The sequence below is a fragment of the Artemia franciscana genome, chromosome 7 (genome assembly GCF_032884065.1).
Source record: "Artemia franciscana chromosome 7, ASM3288406v1, whole genome shotgun sequence".
NCBI classification, from domain to species: Eukaryota; Metazoa; Arthropoda; class Branchiopoda; order Anostraca; family Artemiidae; genus Artemia; species Artemia franciscana.
Window position 1 is genome coordinate 46,047,470 of NC_088869.1, and position 17,821 is coordinate 46,065,290.

At 35.8% G+C, this 17,821-nt stretch overlaps 1 protein-coding gene across 1 annotated transcript in view; it reads left to right on the forward strand.

Moving 5' to 3' along the window:
• The window catches only part of LOC136029372 (serine/threonine-protein kinase minibrain-like), an 83,711-nt gene that overhangs the window by 58,861 nt on the left and 7,029 nt on the right, over positions 1–17,821 (forward strand). Inside the window, exons 5-7 of the mRNA XM_065707690.1 lie at positions 4,357–4,504; positions 6,668–6,954; positions 10,529–10,675. Coding sequence (XP_065563762.1) covers positions 4,357–4,504; positions 6,668–6,954; positions 10,529–10,675 — 582 coding nt within the window. The remainder of the gene's footprint in view (positions 1–4,356; positions 4,505–6,667; positions 6,955–10,528; positions 10,676–17,821) is intronic.

Consider the following 17,821-nt stretch of genomic DNA (forward strand, 5'->3'; position numbering starts at 1 on the left):
ACACGATCTTAACGAAAATCACACCATCAGATTCAGCGTATTAGAGAACCCTGTTATAGAAGTTTCAAGTCCCTATCTACAAAAATGTGGAATTTCGCATTTTTTGCCAGAAAACAAATCACGGATGCGTGTTTATTTGCTTTTTTTTGTTTTTTTTTTCCAGGGGTGATCATATCGACTTAGTGGTCCTAAAATGTCGTGAAAGGGCTCATTATAACGGAAATTAAAAGTTCTAGTGCCCTTTTCAAGTGACCAAAAAATTGGAGGGCACCTAGGCCCCCTCCCACGCTCATTTTTTCCCAAAAGTCACCGGATCAAAATTCTGATATTTTTGATAGCCATTTTATAGCTATATATTTTTATATAACCAAAATTCTGATAGCCATTTTATTCACCATAGTTGGAAAACCTAATAACTATGTCTTTGGGGACGACTTACTCCCCCGCAGTCCCCGTGGGAGGGGCTGCAAGTTACAAACTTTGACCTGTGTTTACATATAGTAATGGTTACTGAGGGTTTGGGTTTTTTTGGGTTTGGGGGGGGGAGAGTTGAGGGGGGGTACATGGGAGGATATTTCCATGGAGGAACTTCTCCTGGGGAAAGAGACTTACAATGGAGGGGGCGCAGGATTTTCTAGCATTATTTAAAAAAAAAACAATGAAAAAATAAGTATGAAAAGTTTTTTCTACTGAAAGTGAGAAGCAGCATTAAAACTTAAAACGAACAGAAATTATTATGCATATGAAAGGTTTACCTCCTCGTAATACCTCGCTCTTTACGCAAAAATATTTTTAGTAATTTCAACTATTTATTTTACGGCCTTTCTGATTTAGGGGTCATTCTTAAGGAATTGGGACAAAATTTAAGCTTTTAATGTAAAGAGCGAGGTATCGACGAGGGGTGAGCCCCCTCATATACGCAATAAAAACATACGAATATAGAAGTTCGCTACGTAATTTAATTCGTAAGTTACGTATATTTTTACTTATGAAAACGTTCGTAAACAATTATAAGTTATAGTTGCCTTTTTAAGTAATCAAAAAATCGGAGGGCAACTAGGCCTCCTCCCTCGCTCCTTTTTCCTCAAAATCATTCGATCAAAACAATGAAAAAGCCATTTAGCCCCAAGAAATTAATATGCAAATTTATTTATGTGCGGAGAGCCGAGATCAACACATGCATTAATTCAAAAACGTCCAGAAATTAAATAAAAAAAAAAAAACAATTTTTTTTAATTGAAATTAAGGAGCGACATTAAAACTTAAACGAACAGAAATTACTCTGTATAAGAAAGGGGCTTTTCCTCCTCAACACCCCGCTCTTTACGCTAAAGTTTTTTACTGTTTTAAAATAGAGTTAAGAGAAAGAGTCAAACTTTAGCGTAAAGAGTGAGGTGTTGAGAAGGAAAAGTCCCTTTCGTATACGGAGTAATTTAAAGTTTACTTTCATTTAAAAAAAACTTGTTTTTTGGTTTAATTCAAAAGGCATAATGCGTAAATTGTTTATGTAGAGCTTATATACAGCCAACTTCCCCAAGTTTAAACAATTTCTTTCAATAGGTCCTATCATTATTTTTATACATTTTATTTGGTTCTAAAGATACTTAGCAGTTTCTTTTCATTTGTTTGTTTTTCAGAATGTATTTTATTCTTCTATTGCACTTGTAGTTATGTGGGAAGTGGAACTTTTGATATTATTTTCTTTGGCCTATCTTGGATGGTTAAAAAGTTACCGTGCAGATAACTGGTTTTTAGTTAAAAAGACAAAGAAAACATATTTTTTTTTGGTTTCGCCTACAAAAAAAATAAATACATGTTGTATAACTTTTTTTTTCTTAGCACATGAAATTCTTTTTTTTCCATGGGAATGGTTGATAAAACTTGTTCTGACTGTTCTGAATGCCAGCATAAATTCTAGGGACTTTGTAAAAACAGCCAAAAAAGGAGAATTGTAGGGGACAAATGAAAAATCATGATAATTAGGATTTGTTCGTTGGGGGAGGGTTTCATGATCTGCCCTCTCTACTTCTCGCTTGTATACCTGTTTAATAGTAAAATGTGAATCATGTTTTTACTTGCTTATTAGTTTTTTTTTTTTTGAACAAGTAGCTATTTTTATTAGATCTTTAATAAATATTTTTAATTTTAAATAAGGACCTAAAGATTATCGTATTCTGATTGTTTAGTTACACCTGCTGATTGTTGAAATGCTTATCTTTATTGTTATTCTAGTCGGTAATGGTATGGCCGGTCTTCTTAATCATCCCGACCGAGAGTTACTAGAATCAGTCGTTTGTATTCTTTCCTCTTGACGTCTGGCTGGGTATCATTGCATCACATGTTCAAAATGAATGGGGTTAACAATTTGCGGCTTGGTATTTGGTTAGATCCGTTATGTTAATATGCAGCCTGCAAGGTGACCACAGGTCGAGTAAGACAATGTGCACCAAAAAGGGCGCGCTAGCGCTTAAGAAATTGTATTATTTGGCCGCAGATTGTTACCATTCCTGCTTGGCCAATTTATATTTTGTTTCTTTGATGCTTACCCTATATAACATAAGGACATTGGGTTGAAATACGATTCCTCCCCAAATCCACCCGAGGACGATTTTAAAGAAATGTTGAAAGAGTTAAAGTCTGAGACCTAAACAGGCATTTACTGTATCAAATTTTAGGGGGTGGGGCATAGTGCATTTTTCTAAGTCCAGGGGAGTGGCTATTTTTTTTCCGATGAAAATACCAAAGAGATATTATTCAAAATTTAAGGATAGGGAAGGAGGCAAAAAACCTGGGGGAATGCCCAATTGATACCACTGAAACGTATCCTACAAATACCAAGTGTTTGGTGTTATCCTGGTTTTTGACCCTTCCCCTGAAATATAAAAAACACAAAACGTCCAGATTTTGCTTATATGACTGAAAAGACGACCCTGTAGGTCATCCCTCAGCTCCGAATCTAACTGGCGAATTCTATCTAAAATATTTCAGAAAATACGAAAAAAAAAAACAAATTTCTTGAAATTGTGGGCAGGGGTGGTAGAATTGCACCTTAGAGATTAGTTCTTGTAAAAGGATTTATAAGATGTGGGACTGGTCTCTTTTTGTCATTTTACTTTTCCAAGGCCTTTGACCGTCCTGGTGATTTCGCTTCAAAACATACTGACTGTCCTGGTGGTATAAAATAAGACACTTTTCTAGTGACCTTTCAGAAGCCGATTTTACCAAGTCCATTTTATTTACTAAAACGTCAAAGTATTTGATTGACTCTTTACTATATTTTGCTACAAGTTATAAAGGCTTTGCCTAATTTTGAAGATTAATATTTAAAAATGACAATAATGCTTTTACATACGAACGCTAATTATTCTTTTGAAGTCCATTAGTAAACGCAATGTCACGTCTATGATGATATTTAACTTCCTCCCTCTTTTTTTCTCTTCTTCCGTCATTTTTCCTTCTGTTCTTTCATTTTTGTTCTTTATTTTTCCTTTTTAACTCTTTGTCTATTTCTTTTTCTTTATTTATGGGATACCTCGCTTGATCTGGCACAGGTTCGTTTTTCTCAACGTGGACTTAATATTTTAACACTGATTTTGCCAGTCTATGTCTTCTATTACCCCCACCCCCCAATATCACTCTCAAAAAGTATATTAGAAGAGGTAAGCAATGCTTGTCTAGCGTTTTTGTGATATATTTTTTTTTGCTGAACTTACGTGGCCAATTGTAGTAGTTCAGAGCCAATAAATTAATATGGATATAAAACCAGTCGAGTAGTTTAAAGGGGGCAAGGGGATACACTGGTTCCAATCATCAGTCAAAGACGCCATTTACATTTCATTTATGAAAGATAGGTCCACTTACACTTTAAGGGGTTGGAGAGGAGCAAAAGCTGATATTGCTCCTAGGTGCTGAAAAATATACCTACGCCTCTATATAGACCCCGTATGGGGCGATCTTTCTACGCTCCTAATTTGCTAGAGCAGGTATTAAGCCCGTTAGTAATTTTTTAGACCACACAATTTAATTAAAAGTAAGGTGAACATGTATGAATGGATGAATAATGGGTGCAACTTTTAATTAAAACAGAAAAAAAGTGAGAAAGTTTTAATTAAAAGTTTGAACTGTTGTTTATATATCTTTTCATTTTATTTAGTTGAACCCCGTTTCTATGGTCTCAACCTTTATCTTGTTTAAACAAAGTCAGGATAAATTTAAAATTCTGAAGCTGAACAGCGTAGCTACTTGGAAGAATCTTGAAGTAAAGAAAATTATTAACTATTGTGATTTTAATATAGAATTAAAGTAGAGAATTATAATTGATCTGAGCATAGTTTTGTTTATTCATTTCTTTTTTAGGTCGTGAAGGCGTATGATCACGAGGAAGGATGTCATGTTGCAATAAAAATAATAAAAAATAAGAAGCCCTTCCTTAGTCAAGCGCAAATTGAAGTCAAACTTCTTGAAATGATGAACAAGGCAGATTTAGAAAATAAATATTACATAGGTAATTTTTGCCATTTTCCTTGAAATGAAAAATTGTCATCGATGCTAGATCAATTTACATAGAATAACATCTTCAATATTATGTCTTGGTCAAGAAGAAATACATTGTTGCCATCCAGTGAAAAAAAATCACTAGATTTTAGTAATTTTTGGCTGATCTAGTGATTTTCTTCAATAATCTGGAGATGTATGTGCTGATTTAGTGATTTTTTTCTTTAGACAATATAAAAAATCACTAGGAGTGGCAATCCTGCAAATGGCATATCTGAAACTTACCAGAAATGCGTAATCTGGTGAGTATTTATCCAAGGACGGGATTTACAGGGTGTTTGTGCTCCTCAAAGTTTTAACTCGAGAATATACTTTGTTGATTATTCAAACGAAATTTCCCGGTACATGTTTATTTGTACATTTCTCCACAGTGACTACTTTTTTCTGTTAATCTTTCGTTTTATTTTAACTCGTCATTTCTTCTGAAGTGTGACTCTATGAATTTTCTAATTAGAAGACACAGTTGTTTCACTCAGCCGTGCATACTTGTACCTTCACACAGAGGAAGTGTCTGACATTTTATGTGCATAGGAAGAAATATGTAAGGGGTTTGTAAAAAGAGTGGGCTTTTGTAGAAGATGATGGGGGCTCAAGTTTACTTGCTTTTGCATAGTCACAAGTGGACGGTTTGTCTTGCCCTTAAAGAAATGAAACGTAAATGTAATTAAACTTGCCTACAACTACAATATTCTGGTGCTGGTATTTTCTATTACTTCAATATTCTGGTGCTGGTATTTTCTATTACTTCAATAATTAACAAAATGAATTCTTGGTACGAGTAAAATGCGACTAAAAATTGAAACAGCAAAAAAACAGGTACCAGAGAAGACATGGCACCTATTTGAGAAACTCAAAGAGAATAAAAGAATAAAAATTTTCCAAGTTAAAAGCTGGAAAAACAAATGGTGAGTAATGATCTGGCAAAACTTATTCACTTTCAGCTTTTTGGTCCAATAGGGGACTCCCCGCTTGCGCAGAACTACATCACTTACATTTCATACTTCATTATTTATAAATAATCTATGTCAATCTTGTGTTTCAGGTTTGCGTGATAGGAAACACTAACTTTTTGTGCCGATTCAGTACTGGATTCTTAGTTTGTAAATTCTTCGGCTTATCTGTCTTATCATCTAAGTAAATACTTGATATTATTCATTTAAGTAAAAGATGGACTTCTCCTTTAACTTTGTAGCAACTTTTTTAAGCAAGTAAAACTTGCCTTTGACATTTGAAAATTAATTTGGTGTTATTGATGATATTTTCTTGGAACCCTAAAGTCTAAAGAGGTTAACGGTAGTTGGAAAATTTTAATTCTACTGCACTTAAATGATTGTTTCTGGAATATCGTAATGAGGAAAGTTGAACAAATATGAAGATCTTTTTTTTTTGGGGGGGGGGGTTGAGGGTCCATATGGGGCGTTATGATCTACGACTCTACCACTCTTTTTGCATAGCTTGACAGATTATTAGTTTTCTCAATTTGTTGTTGTTGTAAATTTCTGCGGGTGTACTGCTCCTGAGTGCAACCTTCCAAGGCTGCGGTTCTCCTAGAACCAAAAACAAGATTTCGACGCCATTCGTCTGGAACAAGCCCAATATCAGAGATCTTATAGTTCTTTTGACCTTTAAAATTTTGCAACAAATCTTTATTTTCCAATAATAGCATTTGCTTCGGAGAAGGGAAGAAATGAAGTGACGCTCACCAACAGCTGTAGAATTAATAAGATAATAATAACTAGCAATTTTTGCGATAGAGTTGTTTCTTCGAAAGTCCTGAGTCTGGGTTTTGATAGAAGGTAAATTTGACTTTAAATACCCAGATCTCACTGACCAGCCTCTGTTTCTAATTCCCCGTTGGATCGACTTTCCAAAGTCAGGAAATTCTGTCTAACCACGAAACTTGGCTTTGCTGCCATCTGGTAATAGCAAAAATCGACGTCTTAGCTTATAGGATTCGTTAGCAGAAGTGCGCAACCGGTCATTTATTTGTATCTGAGAATCGGTGATAACCCAAAACTCTTTGAAAACTGTTGTATGTTGGCATTGTACTGAATGTATTTTACAGAACACGAAAGGAAAGCTGTATTATTTATGTTCTCTTTTTCCTTTTCAGTTCGATTGAAGCGTCATTTTATGTGGCACAATCACTTATGTCTCGTATTTGAACTACTTTCTTACAACCTGTATGACCTGCTTAGAAACACTAATTTCCGTGGCGTTTCGTTAAATTTGACGCGAAAATTTGCTCAGCAGTTGTGTACCGCCCTGTTGTTCCTAGCGACTCCTGAGCTGTCAATAATACATTGTGATCTGAAGCCAGAGAATATTTTGCTATGCAACCCCAAGAGATCTGCAATCAAGATTGTCGATTTTGGAAGCTCGTGTCAACTTGGACAAAGAGTAACTTAATTCTATCTTTCTCTCTTTTTTTCTTGTCCTGTCTTGTCTTGTCTCTCCTTCCGCTTGTCTCTCTCTCATTTTAAACTAAGTTTAGTTGCTAAATTTGTATGAATGCATCCAATATCTAATCTGACTTATAAGTGTTGATTTTCCTGCACTCTGCGCGATTGCTAGATGTCTGCAGAAATTTAGTATAAATTACTTAAATGATAGTAGAAAATATTCCTACTTTGAAGTATCCATGGCCTTTAAAATTCACCAGTAAGCTATAGGCCTATCGAAATAGCATCTCTTGTATTAAGATGATGCTGGCACAAAAAAGATGTTCAACCACCTGAAAACGCTCTTTCTTTTTAGATAAAATATATTTAAAATCAGCATTAAAATGCGATTCTTTTGATGTAGCTATTGATATCAAAACCCCATTTTTTAGAGTTTTGGTTGCTATTGAGCCGGGTCGCTCCTTACTACAGTTCGTTACCACGAACTGTTTGATATTGAATTTTATATCAGCACATAAAAGATGGAAGACTTTTCGGGGTTCTGGGGAGGGACCAAGAAGATTAATTGTAATTTGAGTCTCAGTTTTCCTGGTAGGTAGGATCATTTGGACTAGTCTTAGGTTAGGGGGTTTGCAGGTGTGACAGGAAGTAAGGGATCTGTTAGAGTAGATCCTTTTAAGATCATAAATATTTTAGCCCATGAGATATATTCTGTGCAGTGAGACAAAGCTGAATAAACTCACTACTGTAGGCAAAGCCACATACATACTTTTTTTTCGGGTAGATATTTTATTCTTGGGGCTGATATTTTTTCTCTAAGTTTCTATGAGTCTGAAAAACATTTCAGGGGTAGGGGGTTCAACCCCTTCCCCCTGGATTTGGCCTTGGCTGCAAGTAGTGGCAAATCCAAGTGGGTAAACCCCCACTAGCTTCGTTGTACTAAAGTTTTGTAGGGTTTCTATATAAAATTTACACAAATTTTCTGACCAAGGTGTAATCACTCACTAAGCTTGGGCATAGTTTACGTTTGTTCAGTTTTTACCAACATTTTTACAAATTCATCGAAAAAAGAAACATAATCAAAAATAATTTTAATAAATGAACCTGTCAAGGGAAAAATATCCTTAAAATCATAACGATCTCTTTCCCCCTCCTCTCTCTCTAGATAGGAGGAAGCAGATGAGACCAGTTGATAGAAATTAAGAGTGGTAGTGGGTTGGCTCTAATTTTATTTTTTTTTACTAAAAAGCTAGATTATAACTACCTAGAATTTTGAACCATATTCATAGACTAGAATTTCTATAACTCGGACTTATTTATATAAATGTAAGTAAAGACTGCACAGAATATAATAGATATTAATGTTTTCTTTAAAATGCCTGAAGACAAGGGGCTTCAACCTTTTGATTGCTCGACACCCTTAATTGATTGTCCGTCTGTTCCCGCTTCACTGTACTGTTAAAATGAACTTCACAAATCCTTATTGCGTTCCCCTTCAAGACCAAATATGACCGTCATCACCAAATATGTATTCAGAGGTCGAATCCTCTACACCAGGATTTAATATCAGAATCTCCACATAATATGTGTACCCCCCAATCCCTGTTAAAATCCCTTCCTATTAAAGATTTTAAATAAATGAGACTAGAACAATGCCAAAATAAAACTCCGGACTGACTTTTATATAGATGAAGTTTCAAAATTTTTTGGTTGAATTGCCAATTTTTTTTTTCAATGGGACAATTCCATTCGTTTTTTCCATGATTCATCTGTAGAGACCGGTTGCTTCCGGTCACACAAAATTCACCATCTTATATTAGACGAGAAATAATGCTGACAGTTGTACATTTGTTTTTCCTGGAAACCATAAAAAAGAGCGGATTCTTTCCGTTAAATTCTTTGGAAATCTTGAGCTTGCTCCAGGAATTGGATACGTCGCTGTGAGAATCCATTTTTTCCCCCATTTGAACACCGAAAGGTATATCTCACATATTGCCTATTGATGTTGTTGCCAGGCTGGTACAAAAGAATGCGTATCAGGGGGAATGGAAAATAAAAAAAAAAGATACATTGAAGGGAATTGTGAGAAAAAAGCCAAATCGTGGGTTGAATCGTAAGGATCTTCATATTTCAGGAGGGGGAACAGACCCGAATGCCCGACCCTCTGTACGTACCTGCTTGTGTATATGACACAATTGTCCAATTTAGTGCATGAGACTGCAAATAATGCACGAAAATTTTGAGTGTCGCATTAAGAAAAATGTATTTCCTTGTGCTATGGGAAAGGGGTTTAAGATCCTGATTAGGAGGAAAGTGAATCGATACGAGCTCAGCCACTGATCTCATCCCAAAATGGCGCGTACACACGGATAAGTATCCGATGGGGTGCTTCATTTTTTTTCTTTGATATTTTAAGCTTATTGCTTGTCATTCAGATATTTATAAAGTCTTAATGAAAGGTTTCTTATGAAAGCTCCCATTTTCTGCTTTCACTGTGCTTTTTTCTTAAGTTTTTTTTTCTAAGTCACATAGCTGTTATTTCTCTTTCATCATAGTACTAAAAGTTTAGGCTTGATATCAACAAAAAGACAGGCCGTAATGAAATATACCATTTAACTACTTTATTGAAAAGTCCCTGATCTGTTAATTAAAAATATCCACCAGCACGAGTGTTTTATGGTGCGTTCTACGTTTGAAACATCTTCATTAAAGCCAAATTATGTGCATCCCTCATTCCATAATTTTCAAGTTGCTCCCAAAGCCCCATACCTTCTCTTGTGTTAGTGCCATCGTTTCCTCTTGGATGAATATATTTTTTCAGTTTTGAAAACATTCCTTACTATCCTTGGTAGTAAATGAGATGGTATTTGAGAGATATGGATGAGAATGTGGGTCGTGTGATGAGTGAATGTAAATAATTGAGTGAGTTATGCAAATAAGTGCATGGAGAAAAGAGAGGATTGATAAAAGATGGCTGGCGAGTATAGCGGGGGATGGGTGTTTAGTAAGTGTTGAAAGGTCTGGACGTCATATCAGGCTAGCAATGGAGCATAGAAATAGATTTTGTAATTTTGGCAGTGTCTTTTGTTGATTTAATGTGATTTAAATATAATTAAATTTCTCATTTTTGTTATTATCACGGACCTAGGGCTTCTACATCAATCGAAGTTATTGTTATTACAGTCACAGATTAATTTATTTTCTAAAACATATTGATATGCTATCAGACACATATTGACCGTGTTTATCTATTAATAAGTCACTTAACTTTTCATCTCTCTTTCTTCAGGAAAATCAGCCTTTTTTTGTTTAATATATTTGAGGTGTGCGTATACTTGCTCAAAGACTCCCACTTATCAGGTCAAGAGGGAAGGAGTTGTTCCTAGAAAACCAAAGACATAAAAAATTTTAACTTTCGGGCTAAATAAAGTACTCCTGGCAAATAAGCATCTTTAGAACTGACAACAACATGTCCTTGAAATAGACGAAATAAGTGTACATGAAACAGGTTATAAGCTTTGAGAAGCCTATTTCTGTGCTTGTATTCTGATCACTCTCTTATTTTCTTACAGATATATCAGTATATTCAGTCGAGGTTTTACCGATCACCAGAAGTCCTATTGGGGATACCATACGATTTGGCCATTGATATGTGGTCACTAGGTTGTATTCTTGTTGAAATGCACACCGGTGAACCGCTTTTCTCGGGAACCAATGAGGTAGGAAAGAATCTTAGATTCTTTTAGTGGCTTGTTCATTTATTGATGTCTTTTTTTTGGTTAGGTTCTATGCTTCACCAAAAATGACTACCTTAAGAAATCATTAACTTCGTTACATTTTGTTTATGTTCTTTATGGATTGGCAAATGGATATGGATTGGAAATCGCTTCAGGGTAATATCTCTGTTTAGCCTAATTGATCCGAATAAAACTCGGAATTTCCCTTTTTCGCGCTTGGTGTAAATAAAAAATAACTTTATTTACCTTGGCAAATACTTTTTTTTTTGGGGGGGGGGGAGCGTAGCAAGTATATTATTCATTGTTCTTTGAAGTAATTTCACAAAGACTATTTTCTATATACAGCAGCTTCATTAGCAGGCTTCTACTAGTATCTCCCATCTGTATGTCTTTGAAAGTTTGTTCATACCTCAAGATCTTGTTATAATCTCTACCAGATGTCCAACTCAATATGGTTGTTGTGACCTGGTTGAAACTTTCTAAAGGCAGTAAGCTGATGCCAACGGTGAATGTAGTCGAGGGGCTCTGTGTGGCGTTTTAACATTGGAGAGGGGACATCTGCTTAACTAAATCCTCTTCTTACATCTTCACTGATATTTTCAGTTAAAAGCTATTGATGAGGAGGATGTATCAGAGGCTTGTGAAGCTTAAGAGCTTCAAGGAACTCTGATTAAAGAACTGCTAATGAGCACATGCTGCACCGTAGTTTTGACTCGCTGCAAAGGGTGTAAACTGTTTTTATTGGTAATTTAATTTTCTTTAGTTTGGAAAGGGATATTGAAGTAAAATAAAAAAGAAAGAAAAGGAACACAATGTGCTGATTAGGATAATCCGATATTTCTCAGTCAGACTTCTTCTGAATGTATTGCTGACTTTTGCAACACTCTGAGCTTTAGAAAACCAACAGACTTGTTATGGATTCATTTTCAGTTGTGCAACAGTCCTATTAGTTATTATGTTATGGATTCATTTTCAGCTGTGCAACAGTCCTATTAGCTATTATGTTATGGATTCATTTTCAGTTGTGCAACAGTCCTATTAGTTATTATGTCATGGATTCATTTTCAGTTGTACAACAGTCCTATTAGTTATTATGTTATGGATTCATTTTCAGCTGTGCAACAGTCCTATTAGTTATTATGTTATGGATTCATTTTCAGTTGTGCAACAGTCCTATTAGTTATTATGTTATTGATTCATTTTCAGCTGTGCAACAGTCCTATTAGCTATTATGTTATGGATTCATTTTCAGTTGTGCAACAGTCCTATTAGTTATTATGTTATGGATTTATTTTCAGTTGTGCAACAGTCCTATTAGTTACTATATCCCATTAAGTAGTAGAAATGGAGTTTTCACCAGGATTTTTTAGACCTTTAGTATAGAAGTTTTAGGAAATAGCCATGATTTTTGAGTACTTGCAGTGCTTGGTCACCTGAAGCTTCCTCCTCCCCCTAGATCTCTCCAAACACCCACACCCATTTGGAGCTGGTGTGACTCGGGCTGAGGCTACTGAGCCACACCGCTGACTCATGTCCATAACCAAAAAAATCAATAACGCCAGGACTTGAACACTTGCCAATCACTCGTGATATTAGAATTCATTTATTTTACTGACCAAGCTATTTGTTGTGGCATGTTAATAAATAACCCTAGTAGAATGCTTATATGAGAATGCTTACACAGAAGAAGAGTGTGACAATTAGTGGCATAATTTCACAAAAATTCAGCGGTGGGGGCAAAATCTATTCTTCAGTATCAAAGGCGAGGGGGGGGGGGGGCAAATTGTTCTTTTTTTCAATTCTTCAATGAAAATACCAAAAAGGTGTTTTCGGTGAAAACATCCAAAAAAGTATTTTTCAAAATATTGAGGGGGATCTTGGAGACACAGATCCAAGATCCCCCTCACTCCACTGGTGGCAAGAATAGACTAGTTTACTAGTTAGTTTTGAACTTTGATAGTTTTTGGCTGATACCACATTTCGCCCTCTCCGAACCAAAATCCGAATCCGAACCCATTTGAAAATTTATTTGTTCGTCATAGAACGGCAGTGTGGTCTAAAAAAGAATACCTAATCTAAGGTGTTATGTCGAAAATACCTGTCTACGCCCTTGGCTCGTGATCTTTTCTTTATCTAATTTGAGCAGAAATTCAAATAATTCCTATCTCCCAAACGTCTTTAATTTTAGACTTTCCGAACAAGGTAAGATGTTTTGCCGACGTTTAAAGCCTTTGCTGAATTTTTGCATACAATTTTTACTCGTGTTCCTAAGCGGGATTTTATTGATCCGGTTCCCAGTTAGACTAGGAACTTGTCTGCAAAGGAGTAAAATATTATTTATGAGGGGTGGAATATGATTCTTTTCTACTTTTATTTCTCTTAAAGGAACTACTTGTTTTTTTTTGTAAATAATATAATAGCAAAACGGGGAAAAAAATATGCATTGTATGGGAAGAAAGTAGTTAGGCTACAATAATTTTGTTGAAAACTATTTTTTTTTTGGGGGGGGGGGTAATTTAAGTTTGGATCAATAATGCATCGAGAATCCGAAATACTTCCTCCAGTCTTTCAAAGCTAAAAGTACCCAAATGTGTATGTACTTTTCAGCCTTTCGAGAATCAACAGCTTAAATGATGACACGAAATTAAGTATGAAGCTTTTGAAAGGCTATAGAGAAGATCTGTTGTTAAACCTATCATATCGTGAGCTTTTGTCAACAGGTAGTTGACAAAAGGTAGTTGGTAAAATCCTGCACCTACATGCTGGTAAAAAAACCTAACCTGATATCACCAATAAGTATTGTAATATTTTCCTATGTGACTCCTAAAATAATGACGTTGTTCTTTGAACTTCTGACCTGAGGATTATGATATTAGTGTGCTCTCTTTCGATGTTGCAACAACCATAGAGCCTGGCATAAAGCTCTAGTCTGAAAACTCCAAAGTCCATGATATTGATGGCTGTCTAGGTTGCTGTGTGCCCTTGGGAGGTTCCTAAAAAAAAAAATCTGACTCTCCGTGTAGTTTTCGATGAGTTGACTTCCAGTGAGTTTCTATTAAAGGCTAGGGTTTCTCAGTGCAGTTATCCTTGGATCCATACCCTTTTTGGTACATATCAACGACATTAGGAACAATCGGATTGATCTTTTACCCAGTTTTACTGAGGATACCATGGTCCATGGAGTTGTCCATGAACATGGTGACCTTGTACAATATTCCCTATCCCTACAGCAGATCTCCTTGAGATAGAATAGTAGTCTAATGCCTGGCTTGCCAGTTTAAGTGTATGCAAGACTAAGGAGCTACTGATCATCTATTGATCTCATGTCTTGTTTCGACATCCCTATTCGAGGAAGCTGTCAAGAAAATTGAAAAAATTTGTCTCTTGGGTATTCGTTACTCCTCAAACCTGTCTTAGGGTTCACATATGGATCGGGTTCGATCCTACTACTTGAGAAAGATGGGTATGATTTTTTTTTTTCAAGAATTTGTGACCGTACAGATCGACTGCCTCTCTGTATCAGTCATGTATTAGGCCTGTTGGTGAATATGGATGCCTGCTACTTTCCAGGCTTCTCCAACCTTTCCAGTACCACTTTAGAAAATTCAAAATAGGTCCTCAAAGGCGAATTTGGGCACTGATATAGTAACCTCTCAGCGAGAGATCTGATGTTGCTTCCAAAAGTTCGCTCCCCTGCTCCTAGAAATTTTCCTAGGGTTGGTGGCACCCAGGAGAAAATTAGCTACAATGCGCCTATCCCGACGCAAATATTAGCAAAAAAAGCCACAAAGTGAAAAATTTGGTCACAAAAGGCAACACCCCAGCCGCAGTTTTTTCGTAGAGGGAGTACTCATTTTTGTTCTTGACGGGGAGTAAGGTATTCCTGATGAAATTAATTTAAGAGAAATGAGTTTTTTGTAAGATTTTCCCATGGAAGTTAAGACTGAATAAGAATTTGTGTTTTTTAAAAGGAATTTCAGAAACGTTGACTCACTGAGTCTCTGCTGTCATGGTCTTGAGCAAGAATTTAAAAGTAGAGATATAAATAATTATATCTGGACGAATAGTCACACATTTGTATTGCTTCCGGTTTCCTGAGCTTTTTTTTTTAGTAACCACAAAAATGTAAAAACTATTCTATTTACTCATTTTGTGGTTTTTCGCAATTATTTACTATTGCGAATTGCTTCAAATTACGAGTAGTTTCCAATCATGGCTAATTTAATCTACTAATGTTCTATTGGCTAGTAACAAATCTATTTCTTTTGCTTTGTTGGATTTCATTTACCTATATTTTTAAGCTTGTATTCTGTTTTGAAGTCCCTTGGCGTAGAAAGTTTTTTTTTGTACATTGTCATGATTCTCTCATAAAGCTTATTTAGCGTAAAATCAAAGCATTAAATCGGAAGTATATCCTTCAAAGGTAAATATTGACTAAAATTAGCCTTATAGGATTTTCAGAAACTTTCGTTTGGTCATAAGACAGTACATCTAGGTTTATGTATACCTGTTTCTAATATATTAAGTTAAAGTTAACGCATTACATTGAAAAAAAAAAAGAAAAAAAAGACTTCGCTCATTCTACATAACCATTAAATTCATGTTTATTTTTGTTTTCTAAATATTTAAAAGAATTAACCATTATCTGTATCTGCACTTAAGTGTGATAAGTGGGCTCAACTTCCTTAAAATTGTTTGACGAATCCATAAAATTTTGCAAAATAGTACAATCTGAAAAAAAAAAGAAGCTTAATTTAGCGTTAAATCAAAGTGTTAAATCAAAAGTATATCCTTCAAAGGTAAATATTGACTAAAATTAGCCTTATAGGATTTTCAGAAACTTTCTTTTTGTCATAAGAAAGTACATGTAGGTTTATGTCTAGCTGTTTCTAATATATTAAGTTAAAGTTAACGCATTATATTAAAAAAAAAAAGATTTTGTTCTATTCTGTACATAACCATTAAATTAATATTTTTTTTTTAATATGTAAAAGAATTTACCAATATCTGTATCTGCACTTAAGTGCGATAAGTGGGCTCAACTCTCTTAAAATTGTCTGACGACTCCGTAAAATTTTGCAACAACAGTACAATATGGAGAAGATCAAGATGTTTTGGGCTATGGTATTGTAGTGTACTTGACACGTCCTTGAGATTTTTCCTCTACTTTAAAATTCCCTTTTATTACATTGCCGTATTGTTATTTTTTTGAAGAGATATAGTAGTCATTTTGTGGCAAAAACAAAAATATTTCATATTAGTAAAAATTACAACTACTCCAAAGTTGGAGTAGGAAACTACTCCATATTTACCTATTTGATAAAGGTTACTTAAGTAAAACTGTCTCGGCGACAGTCCTAAATCATTCCGATTAAATACACCGTTGAATGATTGACTTCTTTATTTTCGACAATTCGCAAGACAAAAAAAAAAACATGAGCTAAGAGCTCATATGGCATTTCTGATGAGGTCGGAAGAGCCAAGAGCTCATATTGTATGAGCTCTGGCAAAATTTTAAGAATCAATCGATTGCTTTAAAAGGAAAATCAGAAGCTTAATGCCGGTCGGGATTTAAAATAAGAGCTCTGAGTCACGAGGTCCTTCTAAATAAAAGTTAAAAATACCTAAATTTTTCTAATTTTCCTCTCCCTTCAGCCCCCCAGATGGTCGAATCGGGAAAACGACTTTATCAAGTCAATTTGTGCAGTCAATATGACACGCCTACCAATTTTCATCGTCCTAGCACGTTCAGAAGCACCAAATTCGACAAAGCACTGAGCCCCAACCGCTAACTCCCCCAAAGAGAGGGGATCCAGTCCGGGTACGTCAATCACGTATCTACGACATTTATAAGTAGATACGTGATACTCCCCCAGCAAATTTCACTAAGATTCGATCATCCGTCCGTAAGTTAAAAACACCTCATTTTTTCTAATTTTTCCGCTTTAACCGTCCCCCCACTCCTTCCCCCCCCAGATGGTCGAATCTAGGAAATGACAGTTTTTAATTTAATCTGGGCTAGTTCCTGATACGCCTGACAAATTTCCTCAAGATCCGATCACTTCTTCGTAAGTTAAAAATACCTCATTTTTTTCTAATTTTTCAGAATTAACCCCCCTCCCCAACTCCCCCAAAGAGAGCGGATCCGTTCTGGTTATGTCAATCACGTATATAGGACTTGTGATTATTTTCCCCACCAAGTATCATCGCGATCCCTCCACTCTAAGCGTTTTCCAAGATTTTAGGTTCCCCCTCCAACTTCCCGCAATGTCACCGAATCGGGTCGGGACTTAAAATGAGAGCTCTGAGACACGATATCCTTCCAAACATCAAATTTCACTAAGATTCGATCATCCGTCCGTAAGTTAAAAACACCTCATTTTTTCTAATTTTTCCGCTTTAACCGTCCCCCCACTCCCTACCCCCCCCCCCCCCAGATGGTCGAATCTGGGAAATGACAGTTTTTAATTTAATCTGGGCTAGTTCCTGATACGCCTGACAAATTTCCTCAAGATCCGATCACTTCTTCGTAAGATAAAAATACCTCATTTTTTTCTAATTTTTCAGAATTAACCCCCCTCCCCAACTCCCCCAAAGAGAGCGGATCCGTTCCGGTTATGTCAATCACGTATATAGGACTTGTGATTATTTTTCCCACCAAGTATCATCGCGATCCCTCCACTCTAAGCGTTTTCCAAGATTTTAGGTCCCCCCCTCCAACTTCCCGCAATGTCACTGAATCGGGTCGGGACTTAAAATGAGAGCTCTGAGACACGATATCCTTCCAAACATCAAATTTCACTAAGATTCGATCATCCGTCCATAAGTTAAAAACACCTCATTTTTTCTAATTTTTCCGCTTTAACCGTCCCCCCACTCCCCCCCCCCAGATGGTCGAATCTGGGAAATGACAGTTTTTAATTTAATCTGGGCTAGTTCCTGATACGCTTGACAAATTTCATCGTCCTAGCCTACCTGGAAGGGCCTAAAGTAGAAAAACCGGGTCAGACAGACAGACCAAGACAAAAAAAAAAAAAAAAAAAAAAAAAAGAAAGAAAGAAAGAAAGATAAAAAGACAATCATGTTTCAGGGAATCGGTCTCATCCAGCATTTTTTTTTATAAGGCAC